Raw genomic sequence first — 26,961 nt, forward strand, 5'->3', positions numbered from 1 at the left:
AATTTTCTAAACCGAAGCAGGCTACTGAAAAGTAAGTAGACGTTAAACGATTTTCAACATTTCCTTTAAGGTAATCAATGTATAAAAATGTGAAGATAACATATAGTGATCAATCTCATAACTCCTGTAAAGAATACAAAATTAAGTGTAGGACACGCACGGATCTCTGGATTTGCGAAATGCATAACGATCATATTTCATATATAATAAAAAAGTGGGCAATTCTTATAATAAAACTATCATTTTGTAGGGTTTATGAAATAAGCCTAATCCACCCCAGGAGTTTACAGAATTTTGATCATCACTTGATTTATTTCCCCTTGAAGTATATAGGAAGATCCTTTTTAAAAAAGATATTCTTTAAAAAAAAAATTGTAATTTCAAAATTACAAATCGGGGTAAAATATACGTTATTACAATATGAAATAAAATTATTCATATGTACACATATTCATTCTTATTGTTTATTATGAAGAGCGAATGATTCTTCCAAATATAAAAAATAGACTTGTTATCAATTACCAGATTTCATCTATTATATAACAATGAATATTTACCTTTATTGAATATGTGAAGATAACGAATAGTTACCAAGCTCATGATTCCCATAAAGAATACAGCATTAAGAGGAGTACAAACACGGATCCCTGCACATATTAGAGGTGGGATCAAGCTTCTAGGAGGGGTCACACCTGCAGTGAGCCATATATCTTTAGCAGGTAAACGAAACAATCCGTAGTCAAAATCAGTATGTAAAGAGGGGCCTAACTATTCGCAAGCAGATATTCTAATATAGCGATCAAACTCAACGGCCTTGTTTGAGTGCTCAGGACAGGGGCGTTACAAGTTTTCAATATTTATGGTATACGTGTCCCTTTTTTCCCATGAATATTTGTTGGAAGCGATTATCTTCGATTACATGTGTGTTATGTGTATTTAAAGTGTTTTTCACCTGAAACAACATTATAAACTTTTTCATTGATTCACTGAGTGAACACTTGTAAGCACGAAAAATAGCCAGTACTACAAGGACTAAGAAAACCTAGATCTCATCACCTGGAAAACAGACTGAATTAAGTTCTACGACTATTAGCTCACTTGGGAATATACATACATATCTAGTACAGATTAAAAGTTATTTAAATCCTTCAATTTTACAAACAAATTGCGATAATATCTCCATCATCAACTTCTCATATTATGCACCAATTTTCTATTATATGAACTGATTCGATATGCAAAAGTTTGTTCTGCATATGATCAGTTTTTATATCGAGGCGTGCTATTGACAAATAAGTTGCCTTTACAATGGTTTCAACAGTATCTTTTAAAGTTATTATGTTGTAAATGTTATGGTCGTTTAACGATTTTAGTAACAAATACCTTTCATAGAGCAAAATTCTGTCTGACACCAATTGCTATTTTCCCCACGATACAATTACAAGAACCTATACGTCGTGACGTACTTTTCCATTGTGATGTCAAATGGTGCGAAGTGCACAGGTACATATATGCATCACTAAGTACTGGGATTTTTCTCGGGAAGCCTTAACTGAGCTGCATATTTCTCGTGTATCGAACCACAATATGCTGGTGATAATGGAATATTGCTGCATAAACCCATGGGATGAAAATGATAAGTTGATGATGGATACTTATACGTAATTTTATGTTAGGTAGGGTTCAACTGTTTTATTTTAAGTAAGTGTTTCGCAAATGTTATGTTCGTTATTATGATGGTAATTGCAAATACAAGCTGTCATATGATCGAATGCTGTGTGAAGTGTTTCAAATGAACTGGCTCTTTACACACATATTTTAACTACGGATTACTCCGTTCACCTGATCAACAGAGAGGGTTCACGCGGATCAACAAGGCATATTTACTCCTCCTAGGCACCTGAATCCACTTCTAGTGTGTCCAGGAGTTTATGCCGGTCCAACTCTTTGGTAATTTTTATAGGAGTATGAGATTTCCTTAACCCTTTCTACGGGATAGTTTTGTACAATCCACAAAAAGAAAACTACCAATTTGCCAGGTTCACAGAAGCAGCAAAAATGGCGTTCTTAGTAAATAAAACATTAAAGAAAACGCCTGATGCATATAGTTCATTAAAGAAACAAAAAAAAACATCGATTTAAGGAAATATTTCATGGGTCTGGTCTATAGATCTTCATACTGATGGATCTACTCGGAACCGTTTGTTCGACAGTACGGGTAGGCGGTGGCGGTAACGCCGTAGTACATTCCTTCAGATCCTTTTTTAGCATCATAACCCCAGAAGACACACTTGTTAGGAGTACATTTAGACGCAAGAAATTTCATATATGTGCATTCACAGGCTCGGAGTTTACACTTGTCCGAGATCGACTCCACGTAATATCCTACAGCTTTCAAATGTCCACAGGCTTTGTGGAATGTTGCCTCTAGAATGAATGAAACATTATCATGAAATAAGATAAAGACTGTTCAATTGTTATCAGATGTTTAGAAATATAGAACTTTCTTACTTTTTAGAGTATGGATCTTAACAGGGTTTTTCGGGTTATAGGTACATCCTGGTTGTCTTCTTCCACCATTGACGTAGATATCAAGATGGCCGCATCTTTTCTTCATTCCATAACCTAAATGAAATGGAGGTTTACATCTTATCATATCAAGTAGACATCTACATGTATTTATACTTCACACTCATGATAGGACCATATTTATTAATATTAATGTGATGTAACACTTATACGGTACCAAGTTTGATGTACCAGATGTGCATTTCGACAAATAATGTCTTCAGTGATGCTCAAGCCGAAATTTTGGAAAATCGAAATAACAATAAACTTCTAGGATCTAAAAGGAAAACTAGAGTGCCATAAACTGGAGCCAAATTCGTCCAAGGATAAGAGCTATGCATGAGGGAGATAATCCTTAATTTTTAAATGAATTTCTAAATTTTATCACAGCAATTAAATATACATCCGTATTTTCAAGTTAGTAACGAAGTATTTAGCTACTGGGCTGCAGAGACCCTCGGGGACTAACAGTCCACCAGCAAAGGCCTCGACCCAGGGTTCATAATGTAAAACTTATACGGTACCAAATTTGATGTACCAGATGCGCATTTCGAGAAATAATGTAATTTTAATTCTATAAAATAATTTTTGAATTTTCTTCAATGAATATGATTGCATGATATACCTGCCAATTGGCATGCCTCTAGAGCTCTGATTCCTGATTTCTTTACAAATGATAAAAGATAAAGACATGCTTTGACTGTGTTCAGTTTGTAATAAGATGTGACTACTCTCGAAGGTCCAAAACATGGCCGTTATTTTACTGCTTTTGTTTCTGACAGACGTAAACCTTATGCAAAAAACAAAACAAAACAAAAAACAAGGATGTTGCATTTCAGGGGTATTTAATACAGTAGTAATCGGGAATTTTCTTTAGTTTCCATGATGGATACAAATATCCGTTTTTGAAAAAAAGTCAGTAACATTTGAAAAAACAAAACTGGACCTTATGAAAGAAAGTTACAAGCTTTCCTTTTAGCATTATGCCTCAATGAAAAATTATCTCATAAAATATATCAATTATCAAATTTTAATGGGCTTCCGATGTTTTGCCTTTTAAATCACTGCGTAATTTAAGAACATGTCATTATGATATCTGTTGGAAAATCCTGCTTTAGAATACCTAGTGGGTCTATTTCCGTAAATAAAATCATTTTGCACAATCTTATTAACTTTGTTATCTTTGTAATCTATTGTTATATTTTATTTGTTTTTATTCATACTTCTGGTATAACGATATGCAAGGTGAAGATAACGAACAGTGATCAATCTCATAACTCCTATAAGCAATACAAAATAGATAGTTGGGCAAACACGGACCCCTGGACACACCAGAGGTGGGATCAGGTGCCTAGGAGGAGTAAGCATCCCCTTTTAACCGGTCACACCCGCCGTGAGCCCTATATCCTGATCAGGTAAACGGAGTTATTCGCAGTCATACATGATCTACATGACACTAATTAAAGGGAATTTGTAAGGTATTCAATGTAAGAACTTATTTTCGATGAATTTGTGCTTTGATAGAATTACAAATGTTTGTATTTCTCTTGGAGTGTCCAATGATCATGTATGCATGTTATGTTTATTTCTTAATTGACATTGATATGAAATTAATTGCATTTCGTGATGTCACTGATCATTTACTAATTGAAATTGATTTGAAATTAGATACTCTACTGATGTATCTGATAAACGTGTCTAGAATTATCTAATGCGCATGTGCTGAGATGAGACAAATACAACATACACCAAAAGAGCGTCAGAGGGACTTTTTCCCAGAAGAAAACAGGATTTTTTGTAAAGTAGAAATAATGTCAATTTAAACCAATCATAGGCAAATATATTACTAAGAAACAAAATTGTTTTAGAAAACGTTTAGTCCAAAGAAATCATGTAATCATATAACACAAAGTTTAAATTCAGTGCACATAACCAAGTAGCATTAATCATTTAATATACTATATCAGAAAACGAAGTACATTATTTATACAATATTTGATGATAAATTAACGACCACTTTTAAGGATATTCGGAAACACTAGTATATGGTCTAATTTTCTGTGAGTTTTATATTTGATAAGTCATTGATATTCAATTTATAAAACCAAAGAACAATCGTATCCAAAGGTTTTCTGTAGATCAGCAAAAATTTTAAAACGTTTAATATTTCTGCCATATTCACGCAAGTCAACTAGGAAATGAAAGAGCATTATGTTCTCACCAAACGGTCGCGCATCCGTGTGAATGATGTCTACAAATTGGGCGCTTTCTTTGTTGATTGCAAACTTTGAAGTTTCAAATAACGGACTGGCTGGGTCTAGACCTGAAATAAAAAACCAAACATTTAATATTGATTGAATTTCATAAAAGTATGTTAACAATAAAATTCGGTTAATTTGTTATAAATTTGGACAATATATTTATGATGTAGTTAGTAATTTACTGAAGTAATCTGAGCTTACCTATAAAACGTAACATTCACAATTTACACTGGGCAAATAGTTTGTTTTGTGTTTGTGAACGTAATAGTTCACTTTGTGTTTGTGGAGGTAACACTTCGTTTTGTGTTTGTGGAGGTAACACGTTGTTTTGTGTTTGTGAAGGTAACACGTATAATTGTTTTGTGTTTGTGAAGGTAACACTTTGTGTTTGTGAAGGTAACACTTCGTTTTGTATTTGTGAAGGTAACACTTCGTTTTGTATTTGTGAAGGGAACACGTTGTATTGTGTTTGTGAAGGTAACACTTTGCTTTGTGTTTGTGAAGGTAACACTTCGTTTTGTATTTGTGAAGGTAACACTTTGTTTTGTGTTTGTGAAGGGAACACGTTGTTTTGTATTTGTAAAGGTAACACTTTGCTTTGTGTTTGTGAAGGTAACACTTTGTGTTTGTGAAGGTAACACTTGGTTTTGTATTTGTGAAGGTAACACTTCGTTTTGTGTTTGTGAAGGTAACACTTTGTTTTGTGTTTGTGAAGGTAACACTTTCAACAAACCAAATGATCCTTACCACTACTGAGAAAAGGTATGGGGTATAGTGAATTGTTAAAGCTTGAGTAATAGTGAAAACAAAGGCTTGAAATTTCGGATTAAAGTGATGCATTATATTCCGTCATTGCAAAGACATGTTTTATCTATATTTCAGAGGTGAACGCAATTTTTTTGCAACTATGTATACTTTGATTTCCTCTTCGAATCCTCTTCTAAAGCTAACAAGGTTGAAAACTATATAGATAAGAAATCATTTTGATCATAAATAAAAGGATGTATAGTTAATTCAAAGGAGAAATGATGCATATGTCTTAGATGTTAGGACCAGACTTTCATACCTACCGGTAATACGGCCGATCTTTCCCTTGGAATGTTTCCCTGCCTCAGCAGCAGCGTGTGCTCCCAAGCCTTGACCGATGATATGAACCTTGTCCAACGAAATCTTATTCTTTTCCAGAAATCTATAGACGTAAGCCCCGACTGTTTGAACGTTAGAGGCGGATTGAGCGTAGTTCACTCCCGCTCCCAAAGCCCAGTCAATCAGCAAAACATTGTGTTTCCTCTGAAAATAATCGATCTTTATCATCTGTTGTTTTTTTTTTCTTTATGGCTAATGATGCTAACATATGTTAAAGACTGGCCGGGATCAAAATTGAAATAAAAAAGGTTCATTTTAAAATCATATAACAAACGCAGCTTAGTATCTCCAAAATTCAACCCCCCGAAATTTTTCGGGATTGGTATATCGAAAAACTGAAAAGTGCTTGCTTGCAAACTTACAATTGAATAAAAAAAATATGAAAGCGTTAAAAACATTACTGATTATTGGCTTGACCTTTTAATCCCCAAACTTCATATTATGTTAGAGTCAACGAAAATTCAACGGTAGAATTTTGATACTAAAAGGACATTTAGTTTGCATATATTAAAACAAGCATATACACGGCTGAGTTTGTGAGTATCATAAATCTGAAAATGTATTCGTCACTTATCTTCTCAACTGAAATGGGAACAAAATGTATTTGTGAAACACTGATGTCCGCATATGACAGCAAAAATAATTATCGTACCCATATGAAATATATGAAAACCCTATCACTTACCATTCAAATGTTATGACTAAGGTAAATTTTTCAAAAGTAGGTCAAACGCCAAGGTCAAGAGGTTAACAATAATTTGCTACTAAACAAAAGGTTTTTTCAAAATATGAGAGCACTATCAGGATCCATTAAAAAATGATGACCACGGATATAGTTTTTGCGGACAGAGAAACAGACGGATAGACCCATTACGGGACATAAGATATGGTTCATTTTAACAATACTGTACTGTGACTCTTATTTTAGAAATTGTGAAGTCGGTCAATTGGTAGGGTAATTTCTCTCTGCATTTTGATCAAGATGTCAAAAAGGAACTTTTTAAAAAAATATGGCAAATCTCCTATGCATTTCCAAAATAGAATTACCAGAAGACGCTTTTCTGAACACAAAATCATTGCATATGAATTTATGTTCTACATGCAAATCGGATAAAATGTTCGATGTTTCATGTTTTAAATTGGAAGGTACGTTGGTTGTCTTATATGAATTTGTTGGAACTGTTTAGCAGAGGACTGTTCCTGTATGTAAGACGGTAATATGTGCCACAGCGTAACTTTATAAATGGTGTCACACTAAAACATTACACCTAGTTTAATGATTTCACACCAATCTATTCTATGAATGTAGCATTTAAATCATATTAAAAACCTATTCAAATTCGGTGCTTAATACAGAGACAGAAGATAAAGTCCCGGGTTAGAATAACAAAATGTGGGCAAAGTTATCAGTCAGTTATGTGCAGGTGTTTGAATTTATCATCGCTAACCATTAAGGAATTTGATTGAAAATTCATTAGAACACATAAAATCAATTCTCTGGTTCAGAGAGGCCAATTTTCGCAAAAACAGATAAGGGAAGGCCTTTTCACATTTTCATAAGCAACAAAATAGATGATTGAGGCATTTGTTTAATCTCGAACTTGTTGGAAAAGAAACTTTAAATGTAAAAGTTATGTAATTGAATCATGAACACAGTAGACTTTCCTTATCTGGGCCACCAACAACAAAATTTTAGGCAAGGTCATCTGAACTGGAGACTGCAGAACATGTATGTAACAAATACATAACTGACTATAAATGATTCATTCGGAACATAGGCCGTGTTATATTCCTTCGATTCGGATTTACTATGACTAAAGAGTTAAGGTGTATAACTCTAAATATAGGGTATCTAAGGTCGCCGTGAGAAAAAATCCAACCAATCAATCACGTGATTGAAAATTCTATTCTGTATTCTAATATATTCGCACAATCTTCATTACATTGTACCACTAAACAGAATGTTTGTGCATTGCAAGAAGCAATTAGAATGTGGAACATTAAATATAATTTTTAAGTGGAATGTCTTACCCCAATTCGTAAATTGAGTTCCACAATAACTTCAAGTTACTGAAATTGTAAAACCTTCTGCACACTCACTATCACAGCCATTTTGACAGGTGCCCAAATATGATGAAGGACCCAAAACAATTTTAGGCTCAAATATAAATTTTCATCAATAAGAATTCAATATAGTACATACATTATGCAGATAACAAGACTTTATCAAGGTACACAGTTCTTATTATGTATATTTTTATTTAAACCACATAGGTATTTGACGATTAATGTTCATTCATATGTCGATTTAATATATTCCAGTGAACTTCAAATAAAGGACACCACAGAGTCATCCAGTTCTCCTTCATACTTTCATATTTTATTGAAAGTAGATATCAACGGCAAACTGACAACTCAACTGTATGAAAAACGGGATTATTTCAATTCTCCATCGTCAACTTTCCCTATTTATGTAGTAATATTCCGTTATCACCTCCATATGGTGTTTATATCTCTCAACTGATTCGTTACGCAACAGTTTGCTCTGCGTATGGTAAGTTTTTAAATCGAAGCAGGTTACTGACAAACAAGTTGATAGTGCAGGGGTTCCAACAGTCTCGTTTAAAGTCAGCATTTCGAAAATTCTATGGTCATTATAACGAACTAGTTTGCCAATACAACCTATCATTGGGTCAAATGCTGTCTGACGTGCTTCGTGCCGATTGTTAGACCGTTCTTGGCACACTGATTTTGACTACGGATACCTCCGCTTACAATGTACCTGATCAAGATATAGGACTCACGGCGGGTGTGACCGGTCAACAGGGGATGCTTACTCCTCCTAGGAACCTGATCCCACTTCTGGTATATCCCGGGATCCGTGTTTGCCCAACTTTATTTTGTATTGCTTATAGGAGTTATGAGATTGACCACTGTTCGTTATCTCCACCTTTCTTGTAATAATGAAGTCAATCTATGTATTAGTTACACTGGTTAAAGTGACTGTGCTAAGTGAAAGTGCAGGCGGTTTTACAATTTTCATTTACTTGGAGGTAATATTACAGATCCCTGTTTATGAATTGGGGTAGGAAGTTTTCTACCTTTACTCTTTATTAGTAAATATGAATTAAATTGATACACTGGGCTGTGAATCGGAAGTCATAAACATGCAAGTCTAGTCGGTAAATAGCTCTTTTGTTGTAACGATGTCTGACTTAAAATAAAGATTATTTTATTTGATTTGATTTGCAAGTGAATTTCAAATGCAAAACGGGAAAATTTAGAACGAATGCGGATTTTCCCCCAGATACAACAGTCTATTACCAACATTTTATTTTATTGAAAATTCGATAAAATCGGCAATGCGGCAACCTCAAAACGAATACGTGCGGACCTTAAAACCGTAATATCAATTTTCTTTGTCCTTATTAAAGAAATCTAAGAAAAATACTCCTAAGAAATGGATATGCAATACCTGTATGAAATATATCATATGATCCAAGCATGATGTCTGTTTAGAAATAAACATTTTTGGTTTCATATGAATACAATACAATTTGATTTGGTATAAATACAAGTAGCTAATTGATATTTAGACGTTCTCAACAAGTTAAAACTTGGCAGGTGAACATCTTTCTGTTCTAGTTATGATAGCGAACCAGTGTTTGAAAAAATAAAGAATACAGATAAATAAAGAAACGAAATATTTCTACCTGTCTAAGGGTGTCTGCAAGGTTTCGTATAGCCGGAAGTGACGTATCCACCAAGTAGCCATGGATAATGACGTCAGTCTCTTTGGTTCGATCAAAACTCTTCGGTAGGGCAGTGTTCTCTGATATCTTATCCATTCCTTCAAACCAAACATTTTTCAGCTTCATTTCCTCGGGGCTCTCTGGGTGTTTATTGAAGCGTTTACTCATACACATCTTGACGGCCAAGATTGCAAAGCATAAACTGGTCGCTCTGACCATTGCTGATTTGCAAACAAAAATAACAATGTACAATGTATATAACATGGCAACATTAATGAGTAGATTTTCGTAAATCAAGACGTTAATAATCATTATTGAATTTTGTTTAAGGAAACTATAATCAAATATGGCATCTATTAACAGAATGAAAGATATATCACTATATTCAATTGCACATTGTATATAAAGGGGCTGGTAGAAATACTACTGAAAGTTCGAAAGGAAACAGGTAAAAATATAAGAATACTTCAGCTGAGATCTCTCTTGTCATTTAGCAGCTGTCGAAGAGATGGATTTCATGTAACAAATGTGTTTAACAGGTTACCTGCATTGTTCATATTGGATGACATACTGGTCTCGTCACCACCTGAAACGGCACAAATTTATTTTAGTAAATCATTGGAATTTGTTTTTATTTAGCAAGATTACGAACGCGGATAAATTTCAAATTATACAAAGAATTCGGAATTGATAATAATTGGGCAAACATGGACCAGACGTGTGATCAGGTGCGTTAGAGAAGTAAGCATACCCTGTTGACCGGTCACACCCGCTGTATTTGGTTTGGGTTTTTTTATTCAAAAGGGAAATCATTCCACAGCCTCTCCATGAATTTGATAGCCGTGAGTAAGTCATTATGATGAGCCTATCTATAAAGTATGGAAGTGCCTAATTGTATTTCATCACTTTAATTTTACGCGAAAAAATAGAATTGTAAATTCATACTCACGTTTGCCAACTCCATTACACACTGAAAAAAAAAAGATTTTGCTTAAAACAGTTGTAATATTTTGATGCTTGATTATATAAAGAAAAATTAAACCTAAAAGTCAGACAAGTTTAATTCATTACTCAGTGCTTTCTATATCTCTGAATCTCATGTAACTGATTTATATATATATATATATATATATATATATATATATATATAAAAGGGATATATATATATATATACAGAGAGAGAGAGAGAGAGAGAGAGAGAGAGAGAGAGAGAGAGAGAGAGAGAGCAATTAGATATACATCCGTATTTTCAAGCTAGTAACGAAGTACTTAACTACTGGGCTGTAGAGACCCTGATAAATTATTCTATATGGCTTCCCATTTTTCATAAGATTTAAGAAATAACGTCAAAAAATCTTGAAAATTCTGACCGCCTCAAAAACGTTTTTATAGTTATTCCCATAGTGGGTTTTAAAAGAGACAAAAAATTAAAAGACATTCTGGTACATAAGAAACACAATAATCTATTTTTTTAGAAAAGAAAATGTATGCGAGCTGTGTGGTGCTGAAAAGTGTACTTTATGTCAATATGTCATTAAAACTATAATCAATTTGAGGACTGCAACGGTAACAAATATCATATCAAAAATTATATCAATTGTAAATCCAGCAATGTAGTTTATGGAGTGTGTTGCAAAAAATGCAACAAAATTGTATATGTGGGAGAAACTGGGATAACTTTATATCAAATGCATGTTTTGAATTTGTCATTTATTAGACGAGAAACTGATGACCCTGTTGCTATTCATTTCTATATAGATTGTCATAGTATTGACGAATATTCTATAATAGGAATTGAAAAACTTTACAAAGATGACATTTATCGTCGCTTAGAGAAAATTTATGGAAGAAAAAATTGAATACTTATGTACCATTCGGAATAAACAAAAGGGAACATTTTTGTCTCTAATAAGTAATGCGAAGAACGTGTTATAATAACTGATTTTAACAATATTGATGTATTTACGATTAACTACTTACTCTAATAATTCTTGGTTGTATTCACGTAGGCCAGAAGAGAATTGCTTTGTGAAGAAACATGTCCTAAAATTTTGCTACATTACTTACCAAATATTTAATTATACGCACAGTCATATTTCAAGATGTGTCCACGAGGTCGGGTGAGTATTGTTCATTTTATTATTAGACTCTTACCTTTTTCAAATGTTTTTCGCGCAATATCAACTTCGACGTTACTTTTCAATGGTATGATACTTACTGTGACGTCATAGTAGTTTTGTGTATGCAGTCTTGCATTACGTTGCTATGACAGATAAATATGCACCCAGGGGTGATAACCCTACTCAGACATGATAATTTGTGATGTCTCCCTGCTAAACAGTCCATAATAGTTTTATTATCCTGAAGAATGTGAACGTCAAAAAAACTATCACACATTTATTGACTTGTACCATGTATCTGGGGTTTTTTAAAATTTAAAACGTCAACATATTCGTAATAACTTTCTCTGCAGAAAATTCTGATAACTTTTCAATAGTTTTCGAGGGGTGAAATCAATGTTACCCTAAGCTACATACATTTTTTTTTTACACTTAATGTCATACATTTATTAAATATATATGTTAACGAAAGCAAAACATTGAGGTTTGAGAACGTTAAACGAGAGAAAGCTTTCAATTGTGACGTCACAGTACAATGACGCAAAAACATAACGTCAAACGTAAACATTTCGTAACGTATTTCAAGAGAAAAACGTAAACATCAAGTGAAATGCAAAATTGCATTAGAATGGAAATATATTTCTTCTCGATTCTTATTTTTGACCGTTAATGCTGACGCTGAAGTTTATGATTTACGATCCTGCATATTTTCAATTATTTTTTGATAGAGTTTTCTCGCTTGTGCCATTAGAAATTATGTTATAAAGGGCGACAACACAGTTGTCACCCTGCGCGTGAGGGAGACATCACGAATTGTCTCTCTCCACGTGACCAGCCCTCAACCAATAAAATTGACTGTATTATTCTGAAGGATAATAGCATAAAATATCTTACTGGCTAAGTGGTGACAGTGATAATGATGAGTCGAATGTTGTCCCATGTTGCAATCTTGAGAATCAGTATCCCAGTGCGTACTTCATGATGATACGGAGTTTTTATACTTTTAAACCATTGATTTCTTAATTGCCATATGCTCATCAGTCAATATTAAAGTGACAAAGCAAATGAAAAGTGATAGTACATTATTTACTTGATGACAACTGTTAAGGTACCATAGTACAATATTATTTCTTATCAATACTGAACTTGTCAACTATGTAGAGATGGCATTTTGAGATAATATGCATGCATGCATGTTTGTTTTTGGAACATGAGAAAGATAGTTTACACGTGCCAACAATGCCCTTTTTGTTATTTTCCTCACAGAAATAATTGTACTTCAGTAGAGTTTGTCAAGTATTTTAAAGTATATTGTAAATAAAGGATACCTACAAAACAGAAAATAGATCCGTTGATACTCTTCTTCAAATGTATGCGACAAAGAATATTTTTAAAAAGACAGTTTTATATAATTAGAGACTGGTCAATATTTGTTAAGGTTGTGAGGTTTGGAACCGATGCATTCCATATTAGCTGTCCTATATCAGATGTGTAATTTAAAAAAAGTGTGTGTGTCCTATCTAATGAATGAATATATGTGTAATTGTTTCATTGTTGTTACAGATCACACACAGTATTGTTTTTAGTGAAATTACAAATCTCGTTATTTTTAACTCATTTTTTCTTTTGTAAAATTGTTGTTTAAAGTGGTACACATTGCATTTTTTTGAAAATTTGAAAATTGCTGTTTTACTGAATTGTTGTCTCATGTACATACAAGTATTTTTCACATTGCATGATCAGTATCATCTATCAAATTATGAAAGATGTGTTTAGACTTTAAATTCTGGTCTGTATCCTTCAGTTATATGACTAACATGATACATCACTTTTATTTTCTATGATTGAAATTCATACTCAATGCAATACTTATATTTAAGTTTTTGCAATTTTATTCACAACTGAATCCAATGTACTTATTTTGAAATATCTAATTACATGTTAAGATATTAAACATTTTCAAAGGTCAAGTATTTTATTGCAAATTGTCGACTTAGACATGAAATAAAGCATGCATAGAATTAAACATTTTTGTTTGTAAGATAGATAAATTCTGGAATATCAATCAAAAGTTTTGAAATACGTTTTCTAAGCAGTTTTTTCATTGATACATTTGCATTAAAAATATTGATGTCCTATCAGAGTTGAAAATAAAATAAGTTGGAGTTCTATTAGTATGTAAGCTCCACCAAAATATGTGTCCCATCACATTTTGCACCGGTCCCAACTCCCCAATAAATATTGACCGGTCCCTTAATGGAGTGCAAATATTGTATAGGTACTGCAGTTCAGACCTTGTGAATATCATATAATGAGAGTTGTGTATAAATAATAAGGTTCAGTTTATTCAAACATTAGAGACATTTTCCTTTAGTTAGTGTAGTCCAGATTTGTGAACATTATAGACTCTTGATGAACATTGTGTAGTTAATGAATATTAGAGAGACAGTAATGTTTAGTTTGGGGAGTCCAGGGACCAGTTCTACAAAACAATTTACGACAAAGTTACAAGTCTTAAATGTATTACACAATTCTTAGAATATATGAATCAATTAAAACTTTTGGGAATCTTCATTTTTAACATTACTGTTTTATTGTTTTGTATTGGAATGAATAGCCTTGCAATAAACGTGAAACTTTCAATATGTTAAGCTGGTCTTTAGTCGTTAGTTCTTTTGTAAGATGTGCCCAGACCTTGTGACTTTAGAAAGGCAGTCGTGTATAGCTAGTTAAGTACATTATGGCTTTTTTGTATTTCCTTCCTTAATTATTAGATAATTGCTGATTAGAGTAGATACAGTGCTTGTTTATTTCGACATAAATTAGGAAATTTTAGAGAACGATTTCAAGTTTTGGGGTCACCTGAGTCATCAAGGTGACCTAATTGCTATTGGTCTGCATCCGTCGTCGTGCGTCGTCCATCGTGCGTTAACAATTTATCATTTTTAACTTCCTCTTGATAACTACCATTCTTATTGTTTTCATATTTGATATGAAGCATCGTTGGGACAAGGGTTACATAAATTGTAAATTTGAAGACTCCTGTAACACGAAGGTCATGGGGAAGGGGAAAAACTGCCAAAATTGATTTATTTTCAAACTTATCCTCTCTGCAACCATCATATGTAAGAAAAAATAAATGCATAGTAATGTACAGCAGAAAGGTTTCTACCAAAAGTTTATTTTTCATGACCCCGAGGTAGAGATCCTAACTTCAGGGCGAAGATAAACTTAGTATATGATCTTGATGTGCACAGCATTTTTAAAAATAACATCATTGCTATTGAAACTACAGAAAACATAGATCTTCAGAAGGAGCATGTAGCTCTTTGCCAAAACTGTGAAGTTAATGATTGCAGGGCTGGGTTTTTAGTACCAGGATGGGACTAAAATGGTCATCTTGATTGCATGTGTGTGAACAATGGCAAATAAAACTTTAAATTACTCGCCCTTGATTACAGGTGCTGCACGATCCGTTGACGTCCAAGGCGTTTCTAACCTCAATTTTAAGAGAGCGTCGGAAGGACACGTTTAGATTAGAAAGTTGTTGAATATTTAGTAACAATGGCGGATTGCGGTTCGTGGGACCTCACTGCGCTTAGAGACGAACTTAGAAAACGCAATGCAATGCAAGACTCTCTGGGCGGAAAGGAGATCACATTCAGAGTTTCAGCTTAAACCGAATTTTCTCTGTCACATCGATTAATAAAGACATTCAATACACATTGACCGTTTTTCACTATAAACGAATTCGTGATTAAGTTTACATGCTTAAACAGTAGTTTAGGTTGAATATACAATTCATCATAATTCTTTATAAGTTGTTGAATTACATATGTTTAAAACAATAAGATGCAGACACCCCTCCCCCTTCTCTCTCTCTCTCTCTCTCTCTCTCTCTCTCTCTCTCTCTCTCTCTCTCTCTCTCGGATTAAGAATATCAATTATTAAATATCTCCATATATCTCTGAATTTCTATTATTAAGCTGTTAAAATGTGTAGTAATAGTGAATGTATATGTATAAATTCTATTTATAAAATAAGATACACAATAGAGAAGATTTATAGATAATAGAGTACATATATATCATGACCCTCAACTTCATATTTAACAGTTTATTTTCGTATTTTAACTTATATCACCTACATGAATGAATTGATACGAGATGACGTCACGGTAGGTAAACAGACTTTGCGATTAACTTTTTTTTAATTACAGTCCATAGGGCAAGCGAGAGCTTAAAAATTGGCAGGTGAAATAAATTTTACTACCCCAAATGCTAGCTGTACAATAATTATTCAAAATTTCGAGTTTCTACATTTTAATTGAATATTACAATTTGGATTGCAAGTTTAATACAGAAGTTCAAGCTTTCTTTCAACTTTGCGTTTTTATCGTTTTAGTTTATATAAACATGTAGTTAAAGTATAGATGCAGCTATACATCAAATCCAGGTATATTATAAGTACATGTAGATGCAAATATACATAAAATTCAGGTATGTTATTATACGTATGTATTTTGTAAACTTCTCTTTTTATGACAAACATTTAGATGCAATGTCGCAGTTTGTATGTATGCAGGCCTACTGCATACTATTATACTTAATATATCTAAGCTTGTTGGATGTATGCGATTTGTGATTTTGCACCTATTCTGTATTTTCATTAATTAATTAAATCTATATGTTATGTAATTAAGTATACCACTTCTTATGGTTGATATTTTATCTGTCATACAATTTTAACATAAGTAGTAACTCACCACTTATTACATTATGCATCTTCAGTTTTATACACATAATACATACTATCGAATAAGAATTATGGAGCCATGTCGTGCTACGAGCTGGATCCAGTTACAGAAACATGGTACAGGGTCTGAGGTGTAGCACCTGACGACGACCTCAAAATTCTTGCCTGATGACGATCTCAAAGTTGTTGTGTGGCATAATTTTATAATTTATGATTAACAAAGTAATAACTAGTGGCACTCTATTATCAAAATTTTCTTTGGCGACCCTACCCTAATTCTTTTCTGTATCTATTTTAGTTATTTTTCATGTATATACATACCTACATCCCTATTACTATTACCTGTTACTAATATTACTAATTATGTAATAATTATGGTATATTTATTTCGGTATATCTTGATTTATTTGGACGAAGGACGGAGACTCGTGCGATTACTAATTATTACCTTCTATTAGAATCCATATCAATAAAAAATATTTTTAATATTTAATTTTATATTTACTTATTAAATTGTTTTAAATTTTAATTTACTTATTGAATAAATCAAATAAATATTATTATTAAAATTATTATAGAAATAAAAAATATAATTTATCATAAATAAAAATTATTTTAATTATTCAATTTTAATTTACTTATTATATTTTTTTAAATTTTAATTTATTGAATAAATTAAATAAATATTATTATTAAAATTATCATATAAATAAAAAATATATTTTATTTTATTAATTTTTTACTTTTTATTTAGTTTTAATAAATATAAGTTACTTCTTTATTTCATTATGATTTATGACATACGACCACATGTCAACAGGGGATTCTTACTCCTCCTAGGCACCTGATCCCACCCCTGGTGTGTCCAGGGGTCCGTGTTTGCCCAACTATCTATTTTGTATTGCTTATAGGAGTTATGACATTGATCACTGTTCGTTATCTTCGACTTCCATGTATATGTATATAAAAGTATAAATGGTGATCCTCCTCTTTTGGTAACTTTGATTATAGAACTTATATACAATTCATGTTCATTGTATCAAATATTCTAAGTTAGATAGAGATACATTTGCATGATTGATTTGATTAGTATTTAATCACTTTGAGATCTTGTAACTGTTTAAATATTATTTGGACGAAGGACGGAGACTCGTGCGATTACTAATTATTACCTTCTATTAGAATCCATATCAATAAAAAATATTTTTAATATTTAATTTTATATTTACTTATTAAATTGTTTTAAATTTTAATTTACTTATTGAATAAATCAAATAAATATTATTATTAAAATTATTATAGAAATAAAAAATATAATTTATCATAAATAAAAATTATTTTAATTATTCAATTTTAATTTACTTATTATATTTTTTTAAATTTTAATTTATTGAATAAATTAAATAAATATTATTATTAAAATTATCATATAAATAAAAAATATATTTTATTTTATTAATTTTTTACTTTTTATTTAGTTTTAATAAATATAAGTTACTTCTTTATTTCATTATGATTTATGACATACGACCACATGTCAACAGGGGATTCTTACTCCTCCTAGGCACCTGATCCCACCCCTGGTGTGTCCAGGGGTCCGTGTTTGCCCAACTATCTATTTTGTATTGCTTATAGGAGTTATGACATTGATCACTGTTCGTTATCTTCGACTTCCATGTATATGTATATAAAAGTATAAATGGTGATCCTCCTCTTTTGGTAACTTTGATTATAGAACTTATATACAATTCATGTTCATTGTATCAAATATTCTAAGTTAGATAGAGATACATTTGCATGATTGATTTGATTAGTATTTAATCACTTTGAGATCTTGTAACTGTTTAAATAATATATCTTCATTGGAGATCTGAAGTTCTTTTTTCATCAAAACACAGTTCATACCTTATTATCTGTAATGGGCCTCAATCAGATTAAACAAACACACACACTTCTACACTTATACATATGATATCCCTATAAAAGAAAAACAATCACCTCTACCTTACTACCTCACCATTTGACAAAGATAATTAAACATGCACACATAATACCCCCTCTATATATGGCGAAAAATAAACTGATCAGATAATGAAACCCTTTCTCTCTCTCTCTATTTGTACATATTTAGAATATTTCGAATTCTACTACAATTCCTTAATATCTTGATGCGAGCTGAAAACAGTTTCATAGTGTACACTGCAAAGCATGTTATACAGACTCAGAGTGACCAATAAGCCGATTTTCAACTAGATATCATATATTCAAGTGACCCTGTTATCCCAAGGGCATGTCGGGGTGTAAACTTATGCTGAATAATCATAGGTATGGTTATCATGAAAGGTGAAGATGACGAACAGTAATCAATCTCATAACTCCTATAACCAACAAAATAATAAAAAATAGTGAATTGGACAAACACAGACTCCTGGATATATCTGAGGTGGGATCAGGTGCCAAGGAGGAGTAAGCATTTCTTGCTGACCGATCACACCTACCGTGAGTCCTATACCTTGATCAGATAAACAAAGTTATCCGTAGTCAAAATCAGTGTGCCAAGAACGGCCTAACAATCGGTATGAAACACGTCAGACAGACTACTTGTCTTATTAACAAACCCATGGATAAAATGACTGTCACAAGACTTGTTCGGTGTAATTTAATGTGAATTTCTGGATAATCTAATAGGGATGGATAATGCATTAGCATTGTGACAATAATTGTTTTGAGAAATAAATCATACATTATATTGTCAGACAGTGTCATGGGACAAAGGTCATCTCATAGTTACAACTGTCATCATGGAGCTGGTAAGATATTTTATTTTATAGTATTTTACTGCAACAACCCCATAGAAATACAGTAAAATTGTCCGTAAACCATGAGAAATGCTTTCAATGTGAGGTGCAATAATTTGCGAAACTTTTATCAGATTTTCGAAAACTTTGCACAATATATTTTTACGATTATCTAACAATGATGATATAAGTAATAAAACAGCCTGACTAACGATTCGTACTTCCTCGCAAGAGAATATATGAAACTTAATTTCCCTAACTAAACAATCAAATAGGTGGTATGTGTTATAAATGATACAGAACTATTAAGATTTCTGTTGGGACTTAATAATCGGCTGATATTCAGGGAAGACCGCTTTTCTAAAGGTTCGGTTTGAAGAAGTTTCACTATATATATATATATATATATATATATATATATATATATATATGATTGATTGATTGAGTGTATCTTGCTTAACGTCTCACTCGATAATTTTTCACTCATATGGAGACGTATTTTGTTCATATATATATATGAACAAAATAATTCCTTGGTAAAGGCTAAATACTAAATATAGAAAAATTTCAGTCAAATTTCACATTTATTCCATTTCTTGTTATAAAACAAGAAAACAAGTACGTAACCAAAGAATTCAGGAAAATATGGCTATAATTAGAGAGCTGTAGCTTTATTCTTTATACTTTATACATCTTAGTGATAGATATCAATGTGCTGTCGTCGCTTCATCGTTGTCCAGTGCTTGTCCTCTCGAATGTGGTGTACCACAAGGCTCAGTCCTGGGTCCGAGACTCTAATGTCTTTTTTCTAAACCCTTAGGGGAAGTATGCAGACGTCATGATATGACGTATCATATATACACCGATGACACCCAGATCTATATCATCGTTGAACTTTATGACAATTGGACCGATATGTCTCAAAGACTCTAAAATTGTTTTTCGGACATACGTATGTGGATGAGTATCAACCTCCTCAAACTCAATGAAAAAAAATTGAACTTGTAGTTTTCGCACCAAAACACAGACTTATAGAGGTGAAGATAACGAACAGTGATCAATCTCATAACATGAGAAGTTTTGATCTTGAATTTGATGACCGTGTTGTAAGAGATTCATCTTCTATTACCTGATCAAGATATCGGACTCACGACCGGTGTGACCGGTCGACAGGGGATACTTTCTCCTCCTAGGCATCTGATCCCACCTCTGGTATATCAAGTGGTCCGTGTTTGCTCAACTCTCTAATTTGTATTGCTTATAGGATTTATAAGATTGATCACTGTTCGTTATTTTCACCTTTCATTTAGCAAACTCCTGTTTTTAAGAGAAACTGAAGCATTTTCTCAACTTCAGTAAAACTCAAATTTTCCTGGAATACTTTGAGTTCAACTCTGTATTTTGAGAAATATTCTCAGATTTGAATCAGAAAAATCCATTGAGTTTCGACTCAAGACGTTCATGGCCACAAGGTCACGCCTCCACCAATTCTATACGTGCATTAATGTCCGTTATAGTCCCTTCTCTGCATATGAGTGTCTAAAAATATATAGTCAATGATCTTTTATTTTGAAATCAATAAATCCATACTTGACTCTTGTGACATGAAATAAGGTTAACACAGATGACGAATGACTTAAAGGTCATATGAAACTATATAAAGCCTATTCAACGATATTCGTATAGTTTCATGTTTATTAGGCCTAGGCTTAAATACGTGTAACATACCTACACTAGTATCCCAAACGTGTGTAATTCTTATTTTCTTATTATTAATCGTAAAATTCATTTGAATCAAAATTGTAAATAAACCTTTTATTCTGAAATTAAAGAAGGAAATAATGAAGTATCGTTCAGAAATTATAACTTATATTCCATATACTGTATCAGTACTGAGAACTAAACATGTTTATTTAAAAATTGATAATTTCTTTCTTCCATTAAAATAATATTTGAACAGCGGGGATGTAAAGCGAGAAAATAAATACCTGCTATAGAATTAAACGTAAGCAATTTTTATATATAACTTACAATTGAAAAATATAGAAGCACCCCCTCCCATATCAAAAACAACAAGCTGGGAATTTTATTCTTAAATTGGGACACACGGGAAACACTAGCTGATTATGAAGAACTGTGCGCCAGTACAACAGATGACATACATGATACATTTGCCACAACTAGGGTACTCTACACCTACAAGAACATTTTAACGCTATTTCAATATTGTGGTTATTCGTATACCGTGGGGATCCGGGTTAGAATAGGTCCTCAGTACCATTTTGCTTGTCGAAAGAGGTGGTTCTTCGGATAAGACCGCAAAAAAACGAGGTATCGTGTCACAGCAGGTGTGGAACGATAAAGATCCCTCCCTGCTCATTGGCCATAAGCGCCGAGAATAGGCCTTTTACAGCCCTTCACCGGTAGTGGTGAGTCTGACGTCTCCATATGAGAGAAATATTCTCGAGAGGGGCGTAAAACAATATTCAATCAATCGTATAAAAAGGAAAATGGGATTATCATTACAGATTTTATATTATTTTTATTACGATATTCATAAATAAATGTACACAAGTTCATACGACTTCTAATCTTTTTAAAATGATAGTTAAATATCAGTATATGATGGCATGGGGTCTTGAAATCCACAGGCATCTGATGTATGGACAGTACTAACCCTCTTTCCCCTCCCCCCCCCCCCCAATTCTGATTTATTTTGACGGCGATAATTTTTCCAAAATATGTGGATTCCCAGTCTTACTCATCCCAATTTCGATTTATGTAATCGTTTGACTTTCCCACTTTTTGTAAGATTTAGAGATTGACCCTCTACTGGCTTTATTGTTACCGGTAGACGGCCAATCTCTAAAGCTTACAAAAGTGGAAAAGGATTACATAAATCGAAGTGTCCATGGGATAGACAAGGAATCCATACATTTTGGAGGAGAAATTATCCCCGAACAAAAGTCAGAAATGGAGGGGATAGTGGTTGCCATACTTCAGGTGCCTGTGCATTGTTCAATATCATCTTCTGTTGAAGAACATTATTCGCTTGCCGTGCATCATTCCTGACTGGTTTAAACTGATATGGTTGAGCCATAAAATCGGACAGTTCGTCAGAAAACAGAAATTAATCCATATCCATTAAATGCAGTGAGATATTTCGTTGAACAAAACGGTAGGCCTACACTATTTTCATTGCGTTGTTTACCTCGATGGGTCGTTGTGACGTCACGAACACATAGAATCAAAAACGATAAGCGGGTAACAAATTCATTCTATGTACAAGTTTACAGCTTTATTGCTTATCAATCCAAAGATAATATTTTTTTAAACGCTATTTGACCTTCATTCATACCCATCTTTATGTTTTAAAGTAAAATACCATTGTTAGAAATCGTTTCATTTGACCTTTAAGTGCACAACATCACCTCATACGATGAGTAGCAGAGCAGCATTCATCATTATTAGTCGTAAATACTAATACAGTGAAATGTCGTTATGTTTCTAATTAAGTTACAATAAAATTACATCATACTGGGGTCAACATAATAAAAGTTGCCAGTGAAATCTAATAAAACATTTATCAATCGTATATCATCCGCCATAAGGGGAGGGTGTTTATTTCTTCTAAAGCCTTTGGCATTATATTTAATTTACGGCTTATCGTAGATGTCCATATTTCTGCTAGTTCTTGTTCCCTCTTTTTCATTTATTTCTTTTAATGTTGAATTCATATTCTAAATACACTTTGCTTATCTGCATATGTCTCGCCATTTTGTTTAACTTCCGCTTCATTTTGTAATGCTTGCATTGAAGTTTTGCTTTAGAACTAGTTTATATTCAAAATTTGTACACAAAATTATGTAACTGAAGAGTTCATCCAAATTGTGATAATGTGACGAATGTGTACCTTTTGTCAAAATTATGTTTGATATCCAGACTGTTGAATAAAATTCTATATGTAGGGCTGATGGCGGGTGTGCCCTGTCAACAGAGAGTGCTTTCCTCTACTAAGAACATGATCCGTGTTTAACATACAGTCAATTTGGCATTCTTTATACATGTAGGTTTACTGTTCGTTATCTTCACTATTTAAATCTCTCAAATGATATGAGATTTTCTACACATGATCAATTTTGACAACGAGGCAGTGACAAATAAGATGAGGTACTGGTGTTTTGACTGTCTGGTTTAAAGTCAGCATTACACAAATTCTCTGATCTTTCTATTAAAACAACTTGTCAAGAGTCGATAAGTTTTGAGGACTAAAGAGAGGAGCTTGATAGAAAATTTACCGGATTCGCAATATACGAGTATATATATATATATATATATATATATATATATATATATATATATATATAATTACCATAATATATAATAATCCAACGAGTCGGATCACGTAGAGTTGACGTCAACGAGACGTGATTCAACTCTTCGGATCAAGTTACTGTAGTGGTGATAAATTTATCATATACACTCTTATGCATTTTAAATCCACATTTATAAGATAATGAATGTAATCAAATTATCAAAAATACGGACATACAGTGGAAATATGTTTTGTGTATGCAGGGTGTTTTTCTGACGCGGTCAATATTTTCCACAAAAAAAGTTGATGCATTTTGACGACATCAGTTTCAGAGGATACAGATACGGAATAAGAAAACCACAGTGTGGTGATCCGGAAAACCGGAACACACTCTGTGAAACCCACAGTATCAAAAACAAAACATTGATGGGTATATAATAAAACTTTGTAACGATTTTGATGAAGTTTTGAAATCCAATATGAGTGTGGTAACTTCAATTCATTTGTCACATTGACTGAAACGTAATTTTGAAGAATTTCGTACTTTGACATGGAACTGAGAGCATAAGTCCATTACCAAATGTAGAATGAAACTCAAATTCTTCAATTTTCAATATTAAGTCTTACGAACAATGGTTGTTATATTGCAAGCTGGAACCATTACATATACCTCGGGTAATCTTATTCTTTAACCACTGCAGGTGTACATCGTGAAATGATCCATGCCGTCTGAATGCATATATGAAGTTAATTTCAGTCACAAATAGTGTATAGTAGGTTTGTAATCTACGATTAAATGATATTTGCATGGCATATACAAGCGTCGACTGTGTAGGTACATGTACAGTGTACAATGCACATTGATTATATACAACCAAGAATTGTATAGGCCAACTCCGTACATTGAACATGATAAGTGAAGATAACGAACAGTAATCGATCTTATAAATCTCTTAAAGAATATAAAATAAATACCAGTCAGAAAAATGAAAGTTTGAATAGAGTTTCGATTTTTACAGATTATGCTGAGCAAGGTCACGCACTTCCATCTTTTCCTTATAGTTTCTTGAGGTGGGCAGCATTTTCTGTGCATTCAAAATTTATGTTTCAATAAATGTTTAGAAATTATTGAATTATTTCAACTCAATTTGAAATATTATATATATTGTTTATTTTCTGAAAATGAGTAGCATGATAACATATGTTTGGATGATTAATATATATATATCTATTTTCATTTCTAATAAAGCATCAATATGTTGCAAACGAAAGTAAATAGACGTAGGTGCTTATGTAATCAAATTGCGGAACTGTGTGTGTGCTTTTAAAAGAAATAAATACCTGAAAACCAGTCATTATATGTGGATATCATTTAGGGAATTTTAATTTATATTGATCTTAGTACAGGTAGGATGAATCAATAAATAGTTCTAATACAATGTGCTTATATTTTGTGATCAAACGGTTTGTACAGTGTTAAAGGACAAACTTGTATGTCATATCGAAAGGCAACTTGCTTGTCACAGTACTTTCAATGAGAAACAGGATACTAACCTTAGTAGAGACAAAACATAGACAAGTGTAAATGTAACATGATAAAAAGTTGTTATTGTGACTCTAGTAAGACAAAATTCCAATATGAGAAATTTTGTGTTGATAGAATAACCTATGCACCGTACAATGTAGATTATCTTAATCATTGATTCTTTATCATGGAGGAATTTTTATAGACCATTCATTATCAAGATTTGAGTTTGCCTCCCATCAATTTTCCTGCTTTAATATCTATGAGTATAATACAATGTCTAGACTTGCTCAAGTCTCTATGTTGTTTTTATTACATTATCATTTCATCCAAATTTTACTGTGTTTCTCTGCTCTCTACCATACTTAATGTCACCAAACATAGAGACTTGTAAACCCTGCACAGGGCTTATCAGCCTCCTAATTAAATATGTCATCATGTATCCCTCTGTAGGGTGTTTTATGACCTTTCCCCAAATCAAAATGTTTTAGTTTAGCTGTTGCATTCCTAGTGTTTCCATATGGTTAATTCACATGGCAGTTTCTACACTGTGAAAGTTTTTCAGTTTTATTAGGTCACCTTACTAATTAAACTCGGGTGACCTATTGCAACTGCTCTGCGTCCATTGTGCGTAAACAATTCTTGATAACTACTATTTCAATTATTTCCAAATTTGTTATGAAACATCCTTGGGACAAGGGGGACATGAATTGTAATTTTCAGGACTCCTACACCCCTGGGGCCTTAGGTCAGGGCAAAAATTGGCCTATTTTCAAAAATATTCTCTAGAACACCTCACATGTGTAAGAAAAACTAAATGCACTGTGATACAGAGCAGGAAGGACTCTACCAAAACTGTAAATTCCATCATCCCCGGGATAAAGTTTCTGACCCCAGGGAAAACCAAACGTGATATATAGTGTCTATGTGTAAAACGCTTCGATAACATCTTCTTTTGTGCTATTGATACTAAATTGTAACTCAATGGATATTAATTAGAAAGAAAAGGTAGTCCTTTACCAAAATTGTAAATTTGATGATCTCAGGGGGTAGGGGTTTTGGTATCAGGGTGGGGCCAAAATGGTCAGTTATTAAATATGTGAAAAATAGAACTATTTCAACTTCTTCTTGATAGTTACTGTTCCAATTCCTTTCAAATTTGGTATGAAGCATCTTCGGGACATGTCGTAAAACATCAATTAATCTTCCGGACAAGGGGGACATAAATTGTAAATTTCACGATTCTAGATGGTAAGGCTTTGGTTTCATGGTGGAGCCAAAATTACTATAGTGATTATTATGCCCCCCTTCAAAGAAGAGGGGCATATTGGCATATTGGTTTGCACCTGTCGGTCGGTCGGTAGACCACATGTTGTCCGCTCAATATCTTGAGAACCATTCACTTGATGATAATGATATTTCATATGTGGGTTGGTTATGAGTAGAAAAGGACCCCTATTGTTTTTCAGGTCAAAAGGTCAAAGGTCAAGGGTCAATCTACTCTGGACATAGGAATATAATGTCCGCTCAATATCTTAAGAACCCTTTACTTGAAAGACATCAAACTTGGCACACTGGTACATCCTAAGGAGTAGATGACCCCTGTTGATTTTGAGGTCAAGGGTCAAACTGGATATAGGAATATAATGTCCGCTCAATATCTTGAGAAGCCTTTGCTTGACAGACATCAAACCTGGTGCACTGGTACATCTTCTGGAGTT

At 32.9% G+C, this 26,961-nt stretch overlaps 1 protein-coding gene across 2 annotated transcripts in view; it reads right to left on the reverse strand.

The window, feature by feature from the left end:
- Positions 1–2,094: 2,094 nt before the first annotated feature.
- LOC130053445 (pancreatic triacylglycerol lipase-like) overlaps positions 2,095–26,961 on the reverse strand; it is a 57,457-nt gene continuing 32,590 nt past the window's right edge. The window contains exons 1-8 of one of the 2 annotated variants that reach the window (XM_056160723.1): positions 12,742–12,801; positions 10,677–10,697; positions 10,272–10,313; positions 9,689–9,948; positions 5,900–6,119; positions 4,790–4,891; positions 2,512–2,625; positions 2,095–2,427 (exon numbers count right to left, since the gene is read on the reverse strand). In XM_056160723.1, coding sequence (XP_056016698.1) covers positions 2,189–2,427; positions 2,512–2,625; positions 4,790–4,891; positions 5,900–6,119; positions 9,689–9,948; positions 10,272–10,313; positions 10,677–10,697; positions 12,742–12,787 — 1,044 coding nt within the window. In that variant the 5' untranslated portion in view covers positions 12,788–12,801 and the 3' untranslated portion in view covers positions 2,095–2,188. Of the gene's footprint in view, positions 2,428–2,511; positions 2,626–4,789; positions 4,892–5,899; positions 6,120–9,688; positions 9,949–10,271; positions 10,314–10,676; positions 10,698–12,741; positions 12,802–26,961 lie in introns of those variants that run through there. The other variant, XM_056160721.1, reaches the window with a different exon arrangement.

This window comes from Ostrea edulis, chromosome 3, assembly GCF_947568905.1.
Source record: "Ostrea edulis chromosome 3, xbOstEdul1.1, whole genome shotgun sequence".
NCBI classification, from domain to species: Eukaryota; Metazoa; Mollusca; class Bivalvia; order Ostreida; family Ostreidae; genus Ostrea; species Ostrea edulis.